Below are 25,479 nucleotides of genomic sequence, written 5' to 3'. Positions count from 1 at the left end.
ATGTCAGATTCAATGGGATCCATGATGTATCCTATACGAATTATCGTCATCGGTAGTGGTGTGGTATCTATCTATTTATAATGTAAGAGATAACACAAACATGTTTAAGTAAAAAAGCAATGGACGAGTAAAGGCCGTTTTTTGACAATATTCATCCGAGTATAGATAGTTTCATTCCATAAAAGTCATGGCAACAATCTAAAATTGTACTCTGCATTCACCCAGGGCCGGTAACCTTTTTGAACCTTCGTCAGCTTAGGGTTATTGTTATTCTGTATGTATAGTTGTCCGTCGAAACTATAAACTGATATAATCTAATAATTGGCCCATATCTTGTAACGGTTATTGGATAGGTGCCTTAGCGGTCCTTGAAACACAAATATCGGAATAGAAAGTTCGATTAAAGATTAATGTTGGGTGAAAGTAATATTATGTAATAAGTTCGGTGCTGTTGCCGAGACAAGAGATTTCTTTAAAGGAGTGAGTGTTGCCAATAAGTTTATACCACAGGAATGAGTGGATTTCACATTTTCCGCATACCCAAGTGATTGTATTAGCTGTTTTAAATATGAATTATTGGATAGAATATGGAATTGTGTGTTGGATGTGAAAGTTTTCGATAAAGTTTCCTTCTTTGGGTTTTGGAGTTTAATTTGTTCATGTTTAACGTATTGCAGTTCTTCCCCTATGTGTTAGCAACGTCTTGGTTTAATAGATTCAGGTCATTCAGTTAATGAGGTTGTGGCTTATCTCCGAGGAAAGCTATAGTCAGAAGATCACGGAACATTAAGCAACGGGAAAGCAATTGTATTAAGGAAGGGTCAGACTATCTATAGCACAACTCTCGAAATTAAGTAGTAGTATTCGCCGCTTTTGTATTGACTTTGGAAGTTCTATTTCTGGACCTTTCCCATTCAATTTGTATTAGTTTTTTCATTTTGTTTCACCTCCATATCATACAATTTTCTGTTGAAAACAAACATTTTTTGTGTAATTTTCCAAGCAAAACACACATACTTACGAAAACAAAATTAAAGCGTTTAAAAATATACTCTAGATAAATTGGTCAAAACAAAGAAATAGAAATAAAGGAAATAAAGAAAAACCAAAATAAAAACAATGATCATGCAAATGAATACATTCGAAAATTACTTTTATTCCCAAAAAAAAATAATAATAATAAAAATGAAAATTGTGTTAATTCGAGAGTATTTTACACTACCAAGAGTTTGAATAAATAACAGCTAAGAAAAAATAGCGCGCGCAGCTTTTTTTTTAACAATTTTACTCTATTTCTCTCTTTTTCTAAACCACTACTGGCTAATGAATTTTTGGTGAGAGTATTTTTTGTTTGTGTGTGTTTTTTTTTTAGTTTTGAATGAAAACCATTTCGAAATATCCACTATAAGTTTTTTATATTTTAAAATTTGTTTCTTAAATTGTCGGTTGGTAAACATAAATACAAATTTTGCATTTTCAGTTGGTAACGGTCGTCATTTGAATTTTCACGCTTTTTTTCGGAGTGTGTGCGTTAGTATTTCTCGTTTGAAATCGCGTCATTTTTAATATTAGTGACGGTATAAAAAGATCGTTTATTTGATAAAAATAAAATAGTTATAAAATAATTAATATTTTTTTTTGTTATTTTTCCTATTGGTGTTGGTTTGAAATCTTTATTAGTGCTTTTGTTTTTGATAAATTTTTATAAGAAATATATATAAAAAAAGCGGTTGATAAAATAACGTACATATTTATACGCCTACAAATATTAAATTATCAATTTCTTTTGTTATTTATTAATATTTCTACGCTTTTTAGAACGAAACAAATGAAATTTAAAAAAGAATCTACGGACCGACAGTTTTAATCTAAACAAGTGCGGTTTATTATGTTACCACGTTTTTTTAATAATTTAAAATAAATTTGTATTTACTCAGAATGTGTTTAACGATTTTTTGGTTTATTTAGTATTTAAAACATAAAAATTACAAAATCTTTAAAAAAAATTATTTAAACAAAAAATTTTTATGGCCTTTAAAGTTTGTTTCAAATCAATACAACCAAAACAAAATCATATCTAAAAATATATTTTATTTCGAGCCAAATAAATAAATTCAAATTGTATTTATAAATAGAATAGAAAATAACCATTTTAGCAAAAAATATCTAAAAAAAATAAATTATCCAAAAAAAATTCTTAAAAGAGTGTAAATTTAATAATATTTTCCAGAGAGAGAATTGAAAATTTGTCAAAGTATTTAAAAAAAAAATAAATAAATAAAAAAGTTTTGGCAAGTGTTGAAAGAACACAGCAAAGAAAATAAATAATAAAAACAAAATTAAGTGAAAATAAATAAAATTTTGTGTGACCTCCCTCTTTATTTCTTTGAATTCTCTATATGAGCCAACAAAATATAAAAAATATATATATATATATAAAACCGTTTAAATAAAGTTATTAAACCCATTAAAAAAAGTAGCAAAATTATAAAAAAAAATTCCACATTACAAATTATTACTTTTTTTGTAGCTTTAAAAACAACGTGTCTTCTGCCAACGATACTTTACCTACTGGTTCTGCTTTTAAACCGGCTCAATCGTTAGAAGGTCTTGGCTTTGCTCATTTATCCTCACACGGCAATCAATCGCCTAACGCTCCTCCCTCAGCATTTACCCTAACGCGTTCATTTACCCAACCGCTCTCTAGTTCGATAAATTCACCACCTCAATCGTCGTCATCGTTTAAGGCCGGTATACCAGTTCCTTTACCGCGTAAATCGCCAGCACGTCTGTCTAGTCTGCTCTGTTCGCAAGACACCGCCAATTTAACACTTTCGTTTACGGGCGATTCGGGCTTATCGTGTAATAGTAATAGTGAACGTATCTTTGAAATGTCTAGTCTAGAACAAGATGTTGATATGGCTGAAAATCAAGAGCCAAAAACCCCTTTAAATAAAGATTCTTCGGAATCGTCGGCCTCGTCGGGTGGTGTAGTGCGTACGAATAGTGTGAGAGCTAGGGCGAATATGTTCCAGCAAATGCAGGAGAAGACGAATAGTGGCGCGGCCTTGAATCGGGAGGAACGTACGTCACCGAAAAGAGGTAAGTGGTCAGAAAAGTTATAATAACATTATTTTTAAGTATTTATATAAGATTGTGTTAACATCATATTGTCTCGTTAATAAGCAGAAAGTGAGGATTAAAAAAAGATTTTTTAAAAGTAAATAGAATATTAGATGCTTGACAGGAGACAAAAGTGCAGTATTTACCATCGGGAACTATAACTAAGGTAAAACTGAAGTAGAACTTAACTTGAACTAGAACTGAACTAGAACTGAACTAGAACTGAACTAGAACTGAACTAGATCTGAACTAGAACTGAACTAGAACTGAACTAGAACTGAACTAGAACTGAACTAGAACTGAACTAGAACTGAACTAGAACTGAACTAGAACTGAATTAGAACTGAACTAGAACTGAACTAGAACTGAACTAGAACTGAACTAGAACTAAACTAGAACTAAACTAGAACTGAACTAGAACTGAACTAGAACTGAACTAGAACTGAACTAGAACTGAACTAGAACTGAACTAGAACTGAACTAGAACTGAACTAGAACTGAACTAGAACTAGAACTGAACTAGAACTGAACTAGAACTGAACTAGAACTGAACTAGAACTGAACTAGAACTGAACTAGAACTGAACTAGAACTGAACTAGAACTGAACTAGAACTGAACTAGAACTGAACTAGAACTGAACTAGAACTGAACTTGAACTGAACTTGAATTGAACTGAACTTGAACTGAACTAGAACTTAACTAGAACTGAACTAGAGTTGAACTAGAGCTGAACTAGAACTGAACTAGAACTGAACTAGAACTGAACTAGAACTGAACTAGAACTGAACTAGAACTGAACTAGAACTGAACTAGAACTGAACTAGAACTGAACTAGAACTGAACTAGAACTGAACTAGAACTGAACTAGAACTGAACTAGAACTGAACTAGAACTGAACTAGAACTGAACTAGAACTGAACTAGAACTGAACTAGAACTAAACTAGAACTAAACTAGAACTAAACTAGAACTGAACTACAACTGAACTACAACTGAACTACAACTAAACTACAACTGAACTAGAACTGAAATAGAACTGAACTATAACTGAACTAGAACTGAACTAGAACTAGAACTAGAACTGAACTAGAACTGAACTAGAACTGAATTAGAATTGAACCAGAGTTGAACTAGAACTGAACTTGAACTGAAATAGAAGAGAACTACAACTGAACTAAAACAGAACATTTATATTTTATTCAAAAAAAAACACTTTTTAAATGAACCCAATTGATTTTGAGAAAGAACTAATGTACAGTTGAAACTTGTCATAGATTTCAATGAATGACAGATTCTCTCTCGCAACAACTGCAAAATCAAACAAACTAATGTTCTGCTAAATACATTGCGCAAATAGCATGATGCACAAATGAGCCCTAAATGACAAAAAAAATGCTAGAAAAGTTCTTGCAACAAATTCAACGAAGCATAAATTTGTTTATTTCTAACAGAATTTGTTATTATTCTTGATGTATTTATATATAAAAAAGCATAATTAACGACATTTACTAAAAGATACAAAACGTAGTTAAACAAAAAACAGTGGTACATATATTTTTTATAAAATTGTCATGTTGACGAGTTTGTTTATTTATGAGTTAATAACCTGAAAAATATGTGTCACCCTTCACATAAGAAACTGGTAATTATTTGGCTAAAAACCAAAAACAAAGTAATAAAAATAAAAATTACATAGAAAATAAACATTAAAATATATGATTACATACTACATATTTATGTATCTTTCTAAATGTGGTAATTAGTTTTAACTTAAATGTTCTGTAACCAAGATCATAAAATGTTTAAACATTAACTAGAGGAAGATGTTTACAGTTTAGTTATTACTCAAAAGAAAATAATTTAGAGTAATTACTTCGAAATGCATGTTTTGTCCATTTATCATTTGATATTCAAAGCCTGCATTAGTATTTTAACCTTGTAACAAATACCTACAGAGTTTACAAACGATATAACTAATTTTAAATTTTTGATAAGGTTTATTAACCTAAAATATATTTTCAATAGATAAAGGGGCCCAAATACACACATTATTATTTTAAATGCCCTTCTCTTCATTTTGTAATCTAATCTAAATTTCTTTGCTTAATAATTTCATTTAACAATAAGACCCTTGCATATAAGGCAAATATGGTAAAACGTAAAAATTTTAAAAAATATAAAATACAGGGTAATAAAATTAATCAAATCAAAAATTTTAAATTTACTTGTTTCCATCGACCGGTAATTTTTATATGCATACTCTCGATTCTCTTGGTCATAATATTTTTTAAAATAGAGAAATATTAACGAATCTTAATCAGATTACATGTTCAAGTTCTAAAATAAGAAAACCGCATTGATCTTGAACATAAATATTTTATATATTATTAAACTAATCATTTGTGGTTAAACTTTAAAATAACTTTTATAATTAAGTTTAAAAATGTGCATTTAATTAAATGAGATTTGATATTACTAACAAGTACTGAAATAGGACAAAACTCGAAGTAATTAGAACAGAAGTAGAACTGAACTACAACTGAATTAGAACTGAACTAGAACTAAACTAAAACTGAACTAGAACTGAACCAGTACTCAACAGGAACTGAACTAGACTGAGCTAGAACTGGACTAGAAGTGAACTAGAACTGAACTAGAACGGAACTAGAACTGAACTAGAGCTGAATTAGATCTGAACTAGAACTGAACTAGAACTGAACTAGAACTGAACTAGAACTGAACTAGAACTGAACTAGAACTGAACTAGAACTGAACTAGAACTGAACTAGAACTGAACTAGAACTGAACTAGAACTGAACTAGAACTGAACTAGAACTGAACTAGAACTGAACTAGAACTGAACTTGAACTGAACTAGTACTGAACTAGAACTGAATTAGAACTGAACTAGAACTGAACTAGAACGGAACTGGAACTGAACTAGAACTGAACGAAATTATAATTTATTTATGTCTTATTTCAAATTAACATAAAATATATACTTCAATACAAGTTTTTTTTTAAGAAATTTCATGTTATGATCCAAATTTCTATAGAAATTAATATATCACGATACAGATTTCTATAAAAATCTGACCACTAACCTATTTTAAATTTCTAAAGAAAAATCAGTTGTTGTCGAGCATTCGTAAAGGACGGACAAAGATATTTATTTTATTTCAAAGTTTTTGTTAAAACAAACTATGTACTTTACTTTTATAAATTAATTTATTCTACAATAAATATTATCATCTATATTCCAGTACCGCGTCGTTTATCACCTTCTCCAGCTGTTAATACGGATGAACCTAAAACACCAAATAATCCTCCTCCAGATGATGAAATCGGTAAGTTTTATTAAACGATCTTCTATAGCTTTAACTAAATAAAATATTTATTTTTTAATTTCTTACTAAAATCTTAATACTTTTACATTTTTGAAATTTTTCAAAAATTATTTAATATTTTTTTTCATGGACGCAATGTGTTTTTATTTTAAGTTTTTTTTCTGCTCATTGAATGCAATTTTTGTTGTTGTCGTTGTTGTTTGTTTGTTTTGCAAATTTGTTATAATAATTATTTTTTTCGTTAATATAACTTATATACATATATTTCTTTAATAACAATAATATAAACTACTACTCATATTAAATAAACATTATAATTAAATAACATAATTTTTACCTTCAGCTAAATGAATACCGTATCAAATGTTAAAATATTAGGAAAATTTAAACAATTTTTTTATTGGCCTATAATTGTTATTTTATTAAACGCGTTAATTTCTAAATTATATAGTGGAATATTATTAAAACTATATACAAATTTTAGACGTGCGATTGTTACGTCTTTTAAAAAAATTGTGGTAATATTTTATACATTTATTATTACATTTTCATTTCATTACATTTCTTTTTAATTTTTTCTTTTATTTAATTTTTAATTTCATTATTTTATAATTTGTTATTGTTGTTTATTTCATAATTAACTCTTGGAATGCATTTTGTTTTCTTTATTATATTATTATTGTTTTCTTGATTTTTTTCATAAAAAATTATAAATAATACATCTATGTTGCGCATGCGCTTTTTGTTGTTTTAATTTTATGCATTTTTTACTTTTGTTTTTTTTTCTTGGCTTGTCCGATAAAAAAACATTTTTTCATAAATGTATGGATGATTATGGTGATTACGATGTGATTATGATTTAACTTTGTTACCCGTGAAATTAAAATTTTTCGAATTTATTACATAAATGGGGAAATATACAAACATAAATTAATTGTTTGCCATTATTCTTTAAACACTACTTTTATAAAAATCTTTGCATGTGGGAATTGTTTAAATAAATTAAATTTTTTTTAATAAAAATTTAGTACATGAGGGTTAAGTTAATTAAAAAGCCATTTACTATTATTTATATGTGACAAAAATATTGCAATTTTTGTGACAAAAATATTGCAATATTTATTAATAAGTTTTTTACCCAATATGTATTATTGTTCATTTATAATGATTAAGTGAACTATTAGAGTAAAACTAAAACTAATCTCTATCTCAAAAATCCTGCTTTTAAGAAAAATTATAAAAAATGTAAAACGTCACTTCTTTTATATAGAAGTTCTGATTATTGTAGTAATTGACAACGGCAATAGAACTGAATTAAAAATGATTTAAAGCTAGAACGGAACTAAAACTGAACTAAAACTGAACTAGAGCTGAACTAGAACTGAACTAGAACTGAATTAGAACTGAACTAGAACTGAACTAGAACTGAACTAGAACTGAACTAGAACTGAACTAGAACTGATCTATTTTTCAGATATTAAAATCAAGTAAGAATTAAAAAATACGATAGCAAACAAATATATTTATTGTAATAAAATGTTCAGTAGTTATTTAACAATTAAGCCTCGTATTAAATAATGCCGCCTGGAGATGATTTTTATCATTCATATATATATTTTATTAAAAAAAAAGTTATCACCACAGAAGCGAAACAAAACAAACTAAATCTCAAAAATAAAAAATATTTAAACAAAAAAACAATTCAATATCAAGAACAAATTATATTATTTCCTTGTGCAACGATAAAAACGAATTACACAGCGTTGTAACTAGCAAGTGCAACATATAATAAAGAAAACAAATCCCAAGATTATTTGTAATTTGAAAGTCAAACAAGAAAGATTTAAGAAAATTAAGTTTTATTAAGAAGAATACAATACAAACAAACAACAAATATATGTATATCAAGACAACAAATTGTGAAACTTTTAAAATGAAGACACGTAAGTCTAAATATTTAAATTTAGACAAAAAAGTGGTTTAATAAGAACTGTTATTTTTCTTTACCTCTTTTTGATGACATATTCTAGAACCCTCTTCTCTGCCAGTATCGGAACGTTTGAGATTTTTCAGCAGTTTAAGTGAAGCTAGTAAACGTAACTCTTGTTCTTTTACCCGAAGCCCACCATTTAATTCCATAGAACGTAGTTCAAGCATTGGTTCCTATCACTACTACATGGCCACCACACCACGCAGCAGTACAAGTCTTAGTAGTGCCAGCGTTACACCTACACCCATGGAGTGTCCTCTACCTATTTTCATTGAATCACCCACGATATTGAGAAAAGACAGTTCGGCTTCTAGAGAAGCAAATGAGCCTGTTTTGCCTGCTACAGAGCCGCCACATGATCTAACCGATTCACGTTTTGCCATTAAAGCCGATATAGTCAAAACTTCACCATTTTTACAGGTTAACAAGCAGGCTTTACCCATACCGGCACATGTGGCTGAAACAGAAACCACGCCCACATCTACCTTAACGCCCACTATGAAACGTATTAAACTGAAGACTATTGGCAAGCTTATGTTACCCTCAACCTTTCTTAATAATGATCGTAATAATAACAATTCCAAAGAGTCTTCTTCCAATAGGGAATCTTCTTCAGCCACCGATAGTAATGGTGAAAATGAAAATTCTGGTCCACCAAAAAAGATCGGTAAAATAAAGTCGCCTTTTATAGAGAACTGCAATCAAAAGCAACAAAAGCAAATGCAAATCAATACCAAGTGTATGAAGTTTGATTACAATAATAAATCACAAAACTCTTTGACGGCCTTAACCTCCTTGGAAAATAGTGCAGATCATCATAATATGGATGTGTCGTCGAACTCGAATGTCATAAGTAATGGAAATGGTTTGAATCAGAGAAAATATCAGAATTCTTCACTGCAAATAAATGGTCATCATCACAATGAAGATTTTAGCACAGATTCGGGTAAAGAGAATGTAGATACGTCTCTCCAAGAACAAACTACTCCAGTGGTGGAAATGCGTCGTAAATTCACACGCAAAGCCAATACATCACAATCTTTCAATACCAGCAATGGAAGTGGCATATCACGTCAACTAACCCCCAGATCGGCATCACTAAATGGACCACATTCTTCACCTCAGGTGGATGATAAATATGCAAAATATTTTGGTGTGGCAACTTCTACATCATCGTCAACGAAATCAGCTAAAAGCAATCAGCAGCAAGCACCGCCATTACCCAAACAACCGCCTCCATCGTCAACGTCGCAAAAGGACCAATTTGGCCAACAATTGGAAAAAACACCCCAGCCCCAAGTCATGGCCATTAATCGTAACGTACGTCTGTGGCATTCCTCCGGCAGAGGTGTTAAACGCATGTCTTCCGTGATAAATGAATTGAAAAAATTCGAAGATATTGTAATAACCGATCGTGAGTTAAAGTTGGCCTCAAAAGAATTCGATAATCTGCTGCACAATGATACCCTTCTAAAACATTCCTCCAAAGAATTGGATCGTATATTTTCGAGCATAGTGTGATTAAGATGATTTTTAAGCAAACACAATGAATGGATGTGGTTCTTTCTGAAGTGATTTGAAGTGATGTATAATTTAAATTTTTTGCATTTTTTATTATCTTTTAAGTCACATTTCTTTTTAAATGTCTTCTTAAATGTTTTATAGTCGAAAATTGTTTTTAGTTTAACTCGTTTTTTTTTAAGTACGAATAACTTTTATTTTAGTTTCCTTTCTGTGTAATTTTTATGTTTTTTTTTATCAAAAAAAGCTTACCAGTGTATTTATTGTTTTCTTGCCTTATTTTTTTATAAACTATTTCATTGTTTTATTATTTCGAAAATAAGAAAATTTGCCAAAATATTAAAAATTAATGTGTAATTATTTTGGGCAAATGGAACAGGTTTTAGATCTGAATAAGTTTGAATTTTATAACGGAAACTATTTTGAATTATTTACAACAACTTCATTACTACAGTTACCTGTTCTTTTAACACTGGAGTGAAGAATGCGGATTTTTTAACGAATTTTTAAATGTTTTTTTTTATTTTGTATTTTATTTATCTTTTTATTAGTTTTGTTTTTTAAATTTTTGTTTTATTTTTATTCTTTTCCAAATTTATCTAAAGCTTTTCTTTTAATTAAGAAAACGAATTTAGTTTGAAACCTTTTTTTAATTTTAAGTTTTCTAAAAAAATATTGTGTTAAAATTAAATTACGAAATAGCAATTAGTTTGGTAAAAATGTTTAAGTTAATTAAAGCTTTTATTAGAGCTTTAACATTTTATTGTAAAAGTTATTAGTTCTAAAGCTTTTTTATACAATTTCAAGAGTTTGCATGTATTATTCATCTCGAATGAAAGCTTTTGCTTTGGTTTAAATTGTAATTTAATTACATCTTTAAAGTTTCAATATAAAATTTGTTTAGATCAAAAGCTTTTCATTAAACTTACAAAGTTTTGATCAAAAGCTTTTCATTAAACTTACAAAGTTTAAAGGGTTTAAAACAAAAAGGTGATGATTTCAAGTTTCTATAAAAGCAAGACTTGTAGTTGAGCTTGAATGAAAGCTTAGTGAAGTAATAGAATTTCATATGGCAGATAATACTTAAATCATGAAGCTATTACTTGAGCTTTTAAAGCTTAAAGTTAAGTTTTATAAAGAAGAAGAATCTAAAATTTTGATATTAAAAAAAAAGCTTAAAAGCTTTGCTTTTAAAATTAAAACTTTCAATTTAAGATCTAAAGCTTTATTTTGCTCAAATGAAAATAAAAGAATTGAAAACTTTAATAGAGAAAATTGGAATATCTAAATCTTTTTTCATTAAACTTACTTAGTTTTTTAATGCTTTGGTATAAAGGAAACATCTGTTGAGAGCAAATCTTTGTATTTAGATTAAATAAAAGCTTTAGAAGGAAAAATAATATTTCAAATCTCTTAAATTTACATTAGATTAAACTTTATTAGAGCTTAAAGTCTCAATACATATTTTTTTCTAATTAACATATTAAGATAAAAATCTGTTTTAAAAAAGCTTTATATCTTTTGTCAAACTTTTTGAATGAAAACTTTACACGTAACATATTTTGAAACTCTAGATCGAAAGATGACACTTAAAAGCTCTTAGAATAAAATATGGTATTAAATTTTTAGTTAAGCTTTAAAGTTTTAATATAAACATTTAAAAGCTCTTTGAATTTAATATTATATTGTTTTTTTAGTTTCGTTTTAATGTTATAAAATTCTTTCTAATTAAACTCACTATGTTGTGTTTGATTTTAAGAAAAGCTTTTAAATTAACCTAAAAGCTCAGTTGTGATATTGATCACTTAAAAGCTTTAATATATTAAACATTATTAACAGATTAATTGTTGTTTTCAATTATTAAATAAAACACAATTATTTTTTCGAAAAATATTTTTTTAGTTTGCGACGATTTTCTCTAAAATTTTATTTTTCAAAATTATTTTTTTTTTTTTAACAAATTTTTATTTAATTTCAAAACAAAACTTTTTAAAAAGATTTTAGAAGACATTTTAATTTTAAGGAAAAGAAATTAATTTTTATACATCATTGAAGTTTTTCTTAAAACCGAAAGGCTTATCTCAACATTCCTTAACTGCAGTTAGATTTCGTTGTTATGAAATCGTTCTATATAACTTGAGACTAGAGTCTTAAGGTCTTAGGCTCTTATTCATAAACATTTATCAAAGGTTTATAGAACAAATTTGGATAATTTTTGAAAATTGTTTTCTAAACTTTTGTTATTATTTGTTAAAAAGAAAACAGAATACGTAAGATACATATTTCAATATTTGTTTTTGTTTATAACTTTAATTAAATTTAATTAAAATAAGTTGTGTTATTAATGTATCAGGTGCTGTTTAAATAATTTAATAGAAAAAACCCTTAAGCAATTTATGTAAATTTAGGAAAAAATTAAATTTTTAAAACCATATTTGTTACAAAACATAGAGTCTTTAGAAGTCGAATATTGGGATTATAGTTCTATTTATTTAAAACTCCTATTATAAAGATAAAAAGTTCGAATCTGTGCTGCTTTAGTAGTCAGTTTAAAGAAATTTTTTCATAATAATTAATATTTAAAATAGAAACCTTTTAAAATGGATTTATTTAAACTTTTTAGCTCAATTTAGCTAGAAAAATGAAAACGAAATAAAAAACCCTAAAAAATGCCAAAACCCCAAAACAAATTTTAAATTCTAAAAATAAAGGGTCTAAACAAATAACATAAACTTAAATATAAAACAATTTAAACTTAAACTAAAACTAATTTTAAGAATAACAAACAATGCTGAACAGAAACTACGAAAAATAAATATAATTAAAAATAAATACAAAACGAACATATAAAAAAACGATCTACAAAAAAAATCAATAAAACGATTATATGTATTAAACAAATAAAAAAAATTATAAAAAAATAATTAAAAAAATTTATTAAAACCCTTAAAAAACCATCCACATCTTGCTTTAAAAAATTTCTTAAAAATTATTTTTTATTAAAACTAACTAATTACTTAAATTATCTAACTGTTATAAAACTGTTGAATTTTTTTTCATAATTTTTATTTTTTATAAATGTACATTTTTTTGTAATTATTAATTATTTGAAACATTTATTTACAAAAACCAAGAAAAAGCTCTCTTGTTTATTATTAATATAAACAATTATTTATTATTAAACTTTATATAAAAGAAAAAAAAACATTGTTTTTATTAAAAAAGAGTTAAAAAATATATATATTTAAATGTTGCCCACGTGCTTAATTTTTATTCCTTAATTTTACAAAAAAAAGAAAACAATAACAACAGTATAAATTTAGTTATTGAATAATAAAAAAACTTATTATTGTGTTATTAATAAATTATATTTAAAATATATATTATACATACATATACATTAAACATATTTAAAATAAACATTTTTTTTTTGCGAAAAATATAAAAAAATTATAAAAAAATTAGTTTTTCTTTAATTCCTAAAAATCAAATATTTTAAAATAATTTCCTTAAAAACTAAATCTAAAATCTCTTTAATTTCTTTCTGTTTGAGTTCTGTTTAACTTAAAATCGAATTTCAAGAAATTTTGTTTAATTTTCACTTTTTCTTAAATTGTCTAAACTTTGTTGTGAATTTGATGAAACAAATTATTGAGTTAGGTTTTCTTTTATTTAACTTTAACTAAATGTTAAACTTCTATAAAAGTTTATATAAAGAAGTCGAAAATTCCAATATGAAAGATAAAACTTTTTGTTGAACTCAAAAGCAAACTTTAAAATTATTTCTAAAGCTTTTTAAATATAACTTTAAAGCCAAATGATATGAAAGATAAAACTTAAAAGCTTAGGCTTTTCCGAATTTTAAAAGTATGCTTTAAAAGCTCCTAAATTAATGATAAAATTTATATAATAGAATACAAATTTATATTGTAAAAATATTTAAATTTTGTTTAGAAACAATATAAAAGCTGTAAGATCTAAAGCTTTTGTAATCAGACTTACTAAACATTAGAGGTCTACTAGAACTATAATAGAAAATATGCTCAAACTATTATTGAAGCTTCAGTTTTTGTTGATTCTAAAAGTTAACTTTAAAAGTTTCAATACAAATTATAAAACTCTTGTAATAAAATTGAGATTTAAATTGTGAAAATATTCATATATGTCTAAAAACTTTTAATATAAAAGTGGTAAGATCTAAAGCTTTTCTAATGAAACTTACTAAACTCTGAAAAGCATAACTTTTTGTAGTTAAAAACTGTAATAAGAAACATATACTTAATCTTTGATTAAAGCTTACGTTTTTGTTTATCCTAAATGTAAGCTTTTAAAGCTGCAATACAAAAAAATAGAACTTCTGTAATACATTTGAGATTTACATTGGAAAAATATTCAAATTTGTTTAAAAACTTCTAGTTGAGCTTTTAAGTTACAGCAAAGCTCTAATACAAATTTTCACACTCTGTCTCTCTATTTCATATTAAAGCATTTTTATAAAGCTTAAAAACGAACTATAAAAGTAAAACGCTTTAAATCCACTATATAAAAGTAAAATGTTTTAAATCCACGATATAAACAAAAACAAACAAACAATCTTTATATTAAAAGCTTTAGTATTTAAATGAAAACAAATTGGACTTTAAAGTTTCATTATTAAAGTACTTAGTTTAATTAAAAGTATTAAGAAGAAAAGCTGTAATAAACTTTTTTCTGTTCAAATAACTTTAAAGCTTCAACATAATTTCTTAAGATTTTATATAAAACATATACAATTTTTTAGTTTTTTTTTAATAAAAATTACAAAACTGTAATAAAAGCTGTAATACAAAAGTGTTTATGACTTTTACAGAACTCACTAAAGAACAGCAGTTTGTTGAGCTTTAAAGCTGATATATTTAAATTGGTTATAAAAATTTGGATTTGTTTTAGAAACTTAAAAGTTTTAAACAAAGTGCTTTTACAAAATCAATATAAATATGAGTTTTTATATTATAAATAAAATATTGATAATTTTCAAATTGATCTTCAGACCAAAATAAGTAGTGTACTTACATCGTTTCACAATCTATAATTTGCTATATTCTTACGTCTAAGTATTAACAGTTAGGATGAGATATTAGAGCTTTCACACTTCAAGTTTAACAGCAATTATAGATTGTAAGTTAGGCCAAGATAAATAAAGATCATTGATCTTTATATAGACGAATATCGTAATCTAAAAGTCGTGATATACGGTTGTCAGATCTTACAATGTTGTCAGTAAAATGTTCTGAAAATGTCTAATAATTGTCTGAAATTACAATTTTTCTTTCGCAACGTTGTTAGAAAAAGCATTACGGAAAAGAATTGCAAGACAAAATATGTAAGTTGACTGTATTATTAGACATTTTCTGCACATTTTACTGCCAAGATTGTAAGATCTAACAACCGTGTGTGCATAGCATAAGAGTTGCTTCAGTCTTTCTGTCCTTCCAATCAAGAGAAGATAGAAGAGTTATATTCACTACCAGAATCTTAGATCTTAAGTCAGTCCAAGATATGAAGAGAACGTTGAACTTTATAAGGTCTCAGTATAGCTTCAATCGAGCAATATACATTTTATCTTAAAGCAGTAACAATTAAACAGAAATCATAATTCATTACGAGGTCTTACTTGAGTAAAAATCTTAGAACTTTACTCAGATCAAATGAAGTAGTAGTGGATTTCTGTATTATTTTAAAAATACCTTTTATTTATTGTTTAACGCTTTAATACTTTTTTTGGATTTTTTTCTTTAAGCACGTTAAAGAATTGGCATGTTCAGTTTGAAATAACAGATCACATATAATCTGGATTCTAAAGCTTTTTTAATATATAACTAATTTACTAATCTAAAAAAACCCAAATGCATCTTTTCTTTTAATTCCTACTAAATAAAGTTGAGCATGAGGATATTTAAATAAAACTTAAACCAAAAAGGTAAATATTCCAAATTAACCCTAAAACAATTAATAATATTTAATCATTAGAAATCAAGTGCTAAATTGTATACCCTCTTTTCTTTACCTCTCTAGCGTCATCATCTAGCAAACAAAATCTTAATCCAAACGAAGCACCACGCCTGGGTGGTATTTTAAAATCTAAATCGGGTTGTGTCGGTTTTATGCCCATGGATTTAAGTAATGAATTGAAAAATCGTCTTAAATCGTCTAAACATGCTACCGTTTCGAATCTAAGTAAATCGGCTACAACGACAAATGCCACCTCTTCCTCCTCGTCGTCGTCGTCGTCGGCACAACACAATGATGCAGTTAGTTTAGTGCGTAATCTCACGAATTTAGGTAAACCTCCGACCCAGTTAAGGGATCCTTTAAAAATGGAACCCGATATTGCCTCTGCCTCAGAGGGTGAAAGTTCAGGTGGTCGTGAAATATCGGAGATTATAAAAAATAGTGCTGTAGCACGTAGGCGTAAATTTAACGAAGGGTAAGTTTTATAAACCCTATAAAAATAGGAGTTTAATTAGGAAAAGAAAACAAAACACGAAAACTTAGTTGTGTTAAGCTATTAATAAATTAATAAAATAAAAACTATTTTTAAATGTATTTTGATATTAATGTATGTTGTTTTTTTAACTTTTTTTGTTTGAATTTAATTAATTTTAATATTTAACATAATGAAGAATGTGTGATTTGTATAAATAGTTAGTACTAACAATGATGTTCTAAATTTTGTATGTTATATTATTAAGCTTTCTTTAATTTTTTTGTACTTTATACTAATATTAGATTATTAAAAAGCAAATTAATGTTTTTTTTTCTGAAAATTAATAAATTCAATAAGAAATTGTTAGAAAATCAGAATTTGTAATTTGAAGAACTTACATAGTAACTTTATTAAAGATTTAAGAAAAGAATTTCAACGGAGTTTAAAAAAAATTTTCAATTTATGCTTTTGTAAAGTTTGACAACTTAAATCTTTAGTAAAGTTATATGTTTTTCTAACATATTTGCAAACCTAGAATTAAAAAAAAAAAAACAAGAACGCATACATTTGAAAACTGTAGTTATATGAAATTTAAAATAAAAAAAAAAATATTAAATAAAAAGGGTATTCAGTAGAAAAGTTTTAGTAAAAGTAATTTAGCATAAACGCTTAATTTTTTATAAAATAGTAATACTAGATTATTCTATATACCACAATATAGACAATACTATATACTATTGACCAGACATATAGACCAATAGAAAATATACTAGACTTAACCAGTAAATGGACCAGACTATAGTTTAATTAATAGAAAATATACTATAGATTGGCTACAGATTGTAAACTATAGTTACTAGACTATAATGTAGACTGTTGACTAGACTTTTATCTGGACTATAATTATATGTTAGACTATAGACCAGACAATGGTCTATTTAGTCTATACACTAGACTTTAGACTAGACTGTAGACTGGACTGTAAACTAAACTATAGACTAGACTATAGACTAGACTATAGACTAGACTATAGACCAGACTATAGATTAGACTATAGACTAGACTATAGACTAGACTATAGACTAGACTATAGACTAGACTATAGACTAGACTATAGACTAGACTATAGACTAGACTATAGACTAGACTATAGACTAGACTATAGACTAGACTATAGACTAGACTATAGACTAGACTATAGACTAGACTATAGACTAGACTATAGACTAGACTATAGACTAGACTATAGACTAGACTATAGACTAGACTATAGACTAGACTATAGACTAGACTATAGACTAGACTATAGACTAGACTATAGACTAGGCTATAGACTAGACTATAGACTAGACTGTAGACTAGACTATTGACTAGATTGTAGACTAGACTATTAACTGCACAATATATTAGACCATGGACTATTTCAGAGACTAGACTTAAGTCTAGACTGTTAAGACTAGACTGAAGGCTTTTTTCAAGATATAAACTATATTATTAACTATAGATAGACTATAGACTATAGTTTAGACTATATACTACACTGTAGACTAGACTATAGACCATAGACTAGATTATATACTACACTATAAACTAGACTATAGACTAGACTATAGACTAGACTATAGACTAGACTATAGACTAGACTATTAACCACACAATATATTAGACCATGGACTATTTCAGAGACTAGACTTAAGTCTAGACTGTTAAGACTAGACTGGAGACTTTTTTCAAGATATAAACTATATTATTAACTATAGATAGACTATAGTTTAGACTATATACTACACTATAGACTAGACTATAGACTAGATTATATACTACACTATAAACTAGACTATAGACTAGACTATAAATTAGACTATATACTAGACTATAGACTACACTATAGATAATCATTATTACAGATCCAATGTATATTCATAAAGTTTCAGTTTAGCTACCACAGTTTAGACGTAATCTTAACCACTCTAACTAAAATTTTGTATAACATAAGTTTATTTCCAATATAAAGATCGATCGTTAGATCGATACAATCTATCTGCGATCATAGGTCTTCATATCATTCAAGTTTAGCTACAATTGTCAGTTTTGGCTGTAGGTAGGCGTACATCTTTATATAATCCAAGTTCAGATCTTAAATAAACTTAAGCAAGAATTCTTAAATCCCCAAAAATGTTAGGTTTAAATAACCAAGAGTTTGCTGTAATTATATGTTTTTTAAGTTTAATAATCTTAGATTTAAGAGATAGAGTTAAGCTTTAGTTGTAGTTCTTTATACAGCACAGTTTTTTGAAATCTTCGGTCTCTTTTAGATCGTTTAACTATTCAAATAAAGCTATAATTGTTCTATATGATGTTGATCTTCTTAACGTCCAGGATGTAATCTGTTTATTGTTTTAGAATTTTGACTAAATTTCTACTGAATACCCTTAAAAACATTTTGTAGTTAGTTTAACCCAAAACAAAAAACAAAGCAAACACTAATTAAGCAACAAAATCAATTGTCATTTTAAAAATGTTATTTGAAAAGTAAATAAATAATAAAATTAAAAACATTTTCCTAAGACTGGTCTTGATATACACTTTATTAATTTTAAATGATTTTGTAGTTATTAACAAAAAAGCATTTTAAAATAAAATTGCACATAATTTTAACATAAATAAAAAAACATTTTTTAATTAACCAAAAAAAGCACATTTAAATGTTAACTCAAACAATTAATAAAAAAACTAAAAATAAATGTCTTGTTATTTTGCACAAAACACAAAATAAACAAACACAAAAATTTCGAAATTTTTTTTCTTATTGAAAAAACAACCTTAAGCTAATAATACAAAACTATTCCAAATTTTATTTTTTGAAAAAAATACCAAATGTTGCAAAATAAAAACAAATAAAATCAACCTGCAGCTTTTTTTATGCAAAACTGAAAAATCAACCTCCTCCTACAACTGCACAACATTTTTGGCCTTACAAACAAAATCCTTATTATGTGCAACAGCAATTACAACAGCAACAACAATTACAGTCATCACAAAGCCAACAGATCTATAAATAAAATTTTGTGAAAAAAAGAAAACAAATCGAAACAAAGAAATTAATTATATTTAAGCTTTTTACTCTTTTTTGTTTTTTAAATCTCATTCTCTACTTAATATTTAAATTAATAACTAATTTATATACTAAAAAAATATTTTTTTAAATAAATTATTAATAAATTAAATGTATTTTTGGTAAATTTATGAAATACAATAAATAAATGTACATTTTTTTCTTAATTTTTTTGGTTTTAAAATTTAATTTTGTTTTTTTTTAATATTTACAAATAAAAATGCCTAAGAAAAATTTTCAAAAATTTATTTTGTATGTGTTTTACTTATATGTGTAAATAATTTGGAAATAAATAACTAACATTTAAATTTAAATAACCGTTACATTAAGTTTTATAAACTGTTATTACATTACAGGGTGAGCCTAAATGTAGGCAATGCTTTTATTGTATTTAGCTGCAGTGTATATTCTCGTCATTAGTGTAGAGTTTGTTTTGTGTATCATATTCCACTTCCAGTTAAAATTAATTTTTTAGAGTTACCAGATTGTATAAAGCTTCAAAAAACATCTAACAGCATGCCACAATAGTGTTAAAGTATTTAAAAGGGATTTTTATAAAAATACCAAGGAATTCAACATTTGTTATGTAAATTAGAATAGAGTTTTAATATCTAATGCAAAAACGATTATTTAAGTTAAAAAAAGGTTACTACAGACTTTTCCTCTATAAAACAGGTTTTAATAACTATTATTAATTAAATAAGCGGTTAATATTATGTTAAAATTATGGTATTTAAGCCCTTTTCAAAAACAGCGCAAAAGAAATATGATCTGTCAAAATTTTGTGTAAAAGAATACTAGTCCATTGACTAGGCAATTGGGTATTTCATAGAATAGATCACTCATTAGACTGGTTCCTAGACTAGTCAATAGACAGTCTATTGTCTCTTCAAGAACTAGAAGATGGAGTAGTCTATAAACTAGACAAAAGACTAGTCTATATATTAGACACTAGCTTACATTGGGTGCTAGTCTTTAATACAAGGAAAAAAGTACCAAAATATCTTCCATATAGAATATTATTCATTAAGAATGTATAGGTATAGTTTCTATAACGTATTATTTAAACAAGAAAAAACCAAAAAAGATGCTTCTTGTGGATTCTCTTTTATTCAGGTCCCTACATGTTAAATTTTATATGTATTTCTACGTTCAAAATTGTAGAAAATTCAAAAAGTACCATTTGAATAACTAATAAAGGTGCTTAAAATTTCACTTATAAATGTTCATTTAATAGTAATTTATGTGGTTTGGTTCTTAAGTTGGGAAATTCAAAGAGTAACATTGATGAATGTAAAAGTACCATGTTTATTCCTTTTTAATCAGTCGGGAACCTGTATGTAAAAATGTTTATTTTTAGATTCAATTTTGTTTTTGGTCTTCATATTAGAGAACATACAAAAAGTAACATTTGAAAAAAGAAAAGGTAGCAAAAGTTATTCCTACCACATACCAAATATAAGTACCAAACAATTTACCCGAATTTAATCCTATAGTGACCTTAGTACCCGAATTCCAAAATAATATACCAATAGCTTATTTTGTGTGAGTAAATAAGATATTTTTCAAATTTTATAAAAATTGAGTTTGAATAGAATTAAATTTTCCTTTTTCGCATTTTTTGCATGTACCCAAAGAAATAGCAAAAAAAAAAATAAAATATTATTTAAATAAATATTGCAGAGTTTGTCTATACAATTGATATTTCTATTGAGAATATGTCAATAAATCGAACAAGTTTCTTAATGTGCTAGAAAAGTGCTAAAAATACTGTTTTCTATTTTTTACACCCAAAAAGGACTGTATTTTAAAAATGTAGGAAACAGGTTTCTAATAATTTTGATAGATGTATTCAAAATATTTAAAAAACTTTTATAATGTTTATTAGTTAAAAAGTTAGAAATGACCCAAAAAGGTACCAAAATCACCTTTGTTACACATTTTAACCCCTTAAAAGTACTAATTTCAAAAATGTTTCAGTTACTCATCTGCTCTTTTTAAGAATAGAAGTAGATACAATTTAAATTTCTCTTGTATCACTAATATTGCTTAAAATAATCAAGAAAACCTGTTTTCCTTTTTTAACTCCAAATATCCAAATATTATCAAATATCATTTTCAAAAGGACATAAACTGTGAAAAATTTTATGATTCTAGGATTAGTCGTTTGGGCTTTACGATTATGAATTAGTCAGTCAGTAAAGGAGCGTTATATATAATAATATATTAGATTAGTGTAAGTCTATCGAATATTTCATACAGAAATTCAATAGAAAAGCGATCCTAAAAGTACTACTTACTTACTCCCTTTGTTAAATGTTGTCTGGTTATTATAATCTTTTCCAGTATTCTTCAAAATAACCTTCTTTCTAAGTTTGGCTAAACTCTGAGAACTTTGTATTAAAAGTGAATTTTTAAAATTATTACTTCTATAAGGGAATATATTTTAAAACTGTACAAAATGGATGATTGGTACCTTGTACTTTTGATGATCTAATTGCACCAAAAAAGTACAATTGTACCAATGTTACCAACACTTTGCAGCAGTATTCAACATTATTTTGAATGTAACGGTTTGTTTTTACCCAAAAAAGGTTATCCCTAAAAATTCCCACAGTTAAAGTCAAATATTTATAGTTGGCATCACCATTAAAATAACATCCACATTTATAACAATAAATAGAGTTGCCGGAAACTTACTATCAAAACAATAATTAAGTTCTTTTATTAATTTATGGTAAATATTTAAACAAATAATTAGATTTATAAAATATTACTTTAAAATTAAATAATTAACTTTAAATTTACTTCATTTTAAATCACATAAACAAAAAACAAATAAAACAACCCTTTTACTCTGGCAACTTCATTATTATTATTATTATTGTTTTTGTCTCTCTTTCGTTTTTTTCCCATTTTTCTTTTTACGCTGCTATTTTGTTGCACTAAAATGCGCGTAGTAAACAAAATTTAGTTAAATTTTAGACTTGTTTTAGTGAGGTTGTGTTTTTTTCGAAATTATAATTTCGCTGTGTGTCTTCCGAAAATTACAAACATAAATAAAATAAATAATTAAAACAGCTGGAGTTAAAGAAAAAAAATGTTTATAATAGAATAATTTAATTATACCTTAATATTCACTCACATTAAAAGATACAATTGTGTCTCATAACTTGACTAAAAAAACAAGCAAACAGAAAACATTTGTATTAATGTTGTACGCGCAAAAATCTAGTGTTTGTCGTTTGTGTGTGTTTTTTAAAGGCTTGTTCATCATATTGCTAAAAATTATAAGAAAAAGATAAAATTGCCTTAAATGTGCATAGAATTATTGTATAGAAAAACATCTGCAGAATTCTAAAAACAAAAATTCAAATAAGAATCTGCATTTGCCTTCATCTTAAAAAGTGAACAAAATAAAAAAACAAAAGAAACAAAGAAAACTATACAGAAAGCAACAGTGTTTTTTTTCTTCCCTCTCGATTTGTTTACATTTTTCTTCAAATATTGGTTAGACAAACTGAAGAAGTGTCTGACTGACGGTCTGTCTTATAAACAAAGTGTCAAAGTGACAATTCTAAACAAAATTTTTATTATTGTTGCTTCTTAGAGAGTGCTAAGTACATACCTATATACATATGTATGTCGTTTTAAATTAGTCTGACAGCGGTATACCAACAGTGTTCGTGTGTTTTTAATTATTAACAATAATAAATAATTTATTCAAACCGCTGCTATTACCTATTGTTGATAATAATTAGTTTTGATTCATTTCACTTAAATAAACATTATTACATTGATTACTGCAACTGCAGTTTTAAATCGTGGAAAATTTATATATCTTAAACTACAACAACAACATTATATAAAGTAAAACAACATCAACATTTATGGGCTTTCCTTTAGCATCATGACATTTTGAATCTTCAACGGTTTTTTTTGTCGATTTTATATATTGGCCAAATCTTCTTTTTCTACTAAACCAGGTTTGTATTTATTAAATATTTTGTTTTTATTGTTTCTTTCTTAAATTACCTCAATTTATCTTTATTTCGTATGATTATGTAGGTATGTGTGTGTTTTTGCAAAAACACTGTATCCAAAAAAATATTTTTTTTAATCCCCAACTTCTTAAGATAAGTTTGTAATATCATTTGTCATTGATATTAAATATCAACTATTCCGACCTTACAAATTCAGAATTCTTTTAGAGATCGAAATCGATTATGCGACTGATCTGACTGTGTGTATGAAGACCCTAAATATCTTCAGGATATACCTATTTATCTTTCAATAATGGAGCTATGATCATTATTCTTAAAAAAAAAACATTGTTTTTGTACGATTTAAATACATATTAATGAGTGACTGCGATAATGGTACAACAACCAAATACATGTTGCTTTGGTATTGGTGAAGTTAGGCAGTCACACCTTTAGTTCTGCCATGGACTAATCTGAAAATTGTAAAATATGACAATTTTCGAGATTGTATATCCGATAGTATGTTAAAACAATGGTTTTTATTAGGATTGTAATAAGTTTTTTAATATTTATGAACAGAGTTTGGATTTTTTAAGTATATTAGGTTTGTGCTGATGTTTGTAACGCACAATAATATTGGTCCTTTAACTTTTAAGTATACCAATCGGCTCAGAATCATTTTCTGTATCGATTTAACTGGGACCGTCCGACTACGTAAACTACAGGTCGCAATTTTGAAGATAATTCAATTAAATTTGATACATGATCTTCTATTGTTCCAGGGATAAATCCTATTAAAAATGGTTGATCGCTCGCAATTTTTAAGATAATTCAATTAAAATTTGGCATATGATCTTTTATGGTACCGTAGACTAAGCCTATTTAAAATGGTTAACATAGGTCCATTATTTCACCTAGCACCCATACAACTGAACCCACCGAATGGGCTTTTAAGTTCATAATTATGTTTAATATGTTTAATATACTCGAAAAAAAGCTGCAAAACCAAGTTCTATAATAGCCTTTATGACCCTCATGAAATTTATAATTATAAAGCCTCATTTGTTCCTATAAAAAGCCACCTTCAAAAATTTAACTTAAATGTCCACATTTTTATTCAACAATAAATGGCTTAAGTATATCTGAGGCAAGGTAGAATTCAACTTATATGCATTATTATGAAAAAAATCACATTTATTAAGGCGGAATTGTTAAAAAAATTTAATAAATATGATTTAAAATCATTTAATCTCTCCAAGTTGAAATTTCATGAGGATCTGTTAAAGTGTCGACTACGGGCCTTCACTTTTTTGGTTAATAAATCGTGTGTAAAAATCAATGTAATAAATTAATTCCGAAGAGCTCAGTCGATACTACTATGCTTTGGAAGATTTTGAAAGTCAGACATAATTATTAATAGACGACGAATATGGAACTACCTTTGAATTCACAGACGACGACATAGACCTCTGTAAAATCTTATGAATTTTAACACAGTTCTCCTATCCTATGCAATCCCATAAGTGATTATCTGGATTTTGTAAACTAGTGAGAAGATCTGAAATATAAAGTCCCTTTTTTAAGAAAAGTATCTTAGGAAATGGTGTAATACTTTAAGGAATATTTATACAATTTTTTTATTGTTGTTGTTTTTGCAGATTGTAATATTTTTTATTTTGTTTTAAATATTTTGCTCTCTGGTCTGCAGTATCTTTTAATTCATTGTATATTATACACTCATAAGATTTTATTTTATTGCAGGTAGTTGTTGTTATTGTTGTAGTAAATACATTTTTACTATGTATATACAACTCATGTTTATAAAACAAAACAATAATAGTAGAAAAAAAATACTTGACTTTTATTTACAATTTTATTCACAGTTTCCCCGTTTTGAAATCGAAAACAAAAAAACAACACAGAACGAGAAAAACC

The 25,479-nt window shown here is 26.6% G+C and overlaps 1 protein-coding gene across 13 annotated transcripts in view; it reads left to right on the top strand.

Annotated features, from left to right (window-relative positions):
• Positions 1-25,479, top strand: part of LOC111675850 (supervillin) — a 330,599-nt gene that overhangs the window by 209,953 nt on the left and 95,167 nt on the right. For 11 of the 13 annotated variants that reach the window (XM_046951094.1, XM_046951093.1, XM_046951090.1 and 8 more), the window contains 3 exons: positions 2,531-3,102; positions 6,386-6,469; positions 16,035-16,446. In XM_046951094.1, the coding sequence (XP_046807050.1) occupies positions 2,531-3,102; positions 6,386-6,469; positions 16,035-16,446 (1,068 nt within the window). Of the gene's footprint in view, positions 1-2,530; positions 3,103-6,385; positions 6,470-8,499; positions 10,170-15,917; positions 15,940-16,034; positions 16,447-25,479 lie in introns of those variants that run through there. The other 2 variants (XM_046951096.1, XM_046951103.1) reach the window with 2 other exon arrangements.

This window comes from Lucilia cuprina, chromosome 5 (genome assembly GCF_022045245.1).
Source record: "Lucilia cuprina isolate Lc7/37 chromosome 5, ASM2204524v1, whole genome shotgun sequence".
NCBI lineage: Eukaryota > Metazoa > Arthropoda > Insecta > Diptera > Calliphoridae > Lucilia > Lucilia cuprina.
Note: the sequence above shows the minus strand (reverse complement) of the source record. Positions and strands in the feature narration are given on the sequence as shown.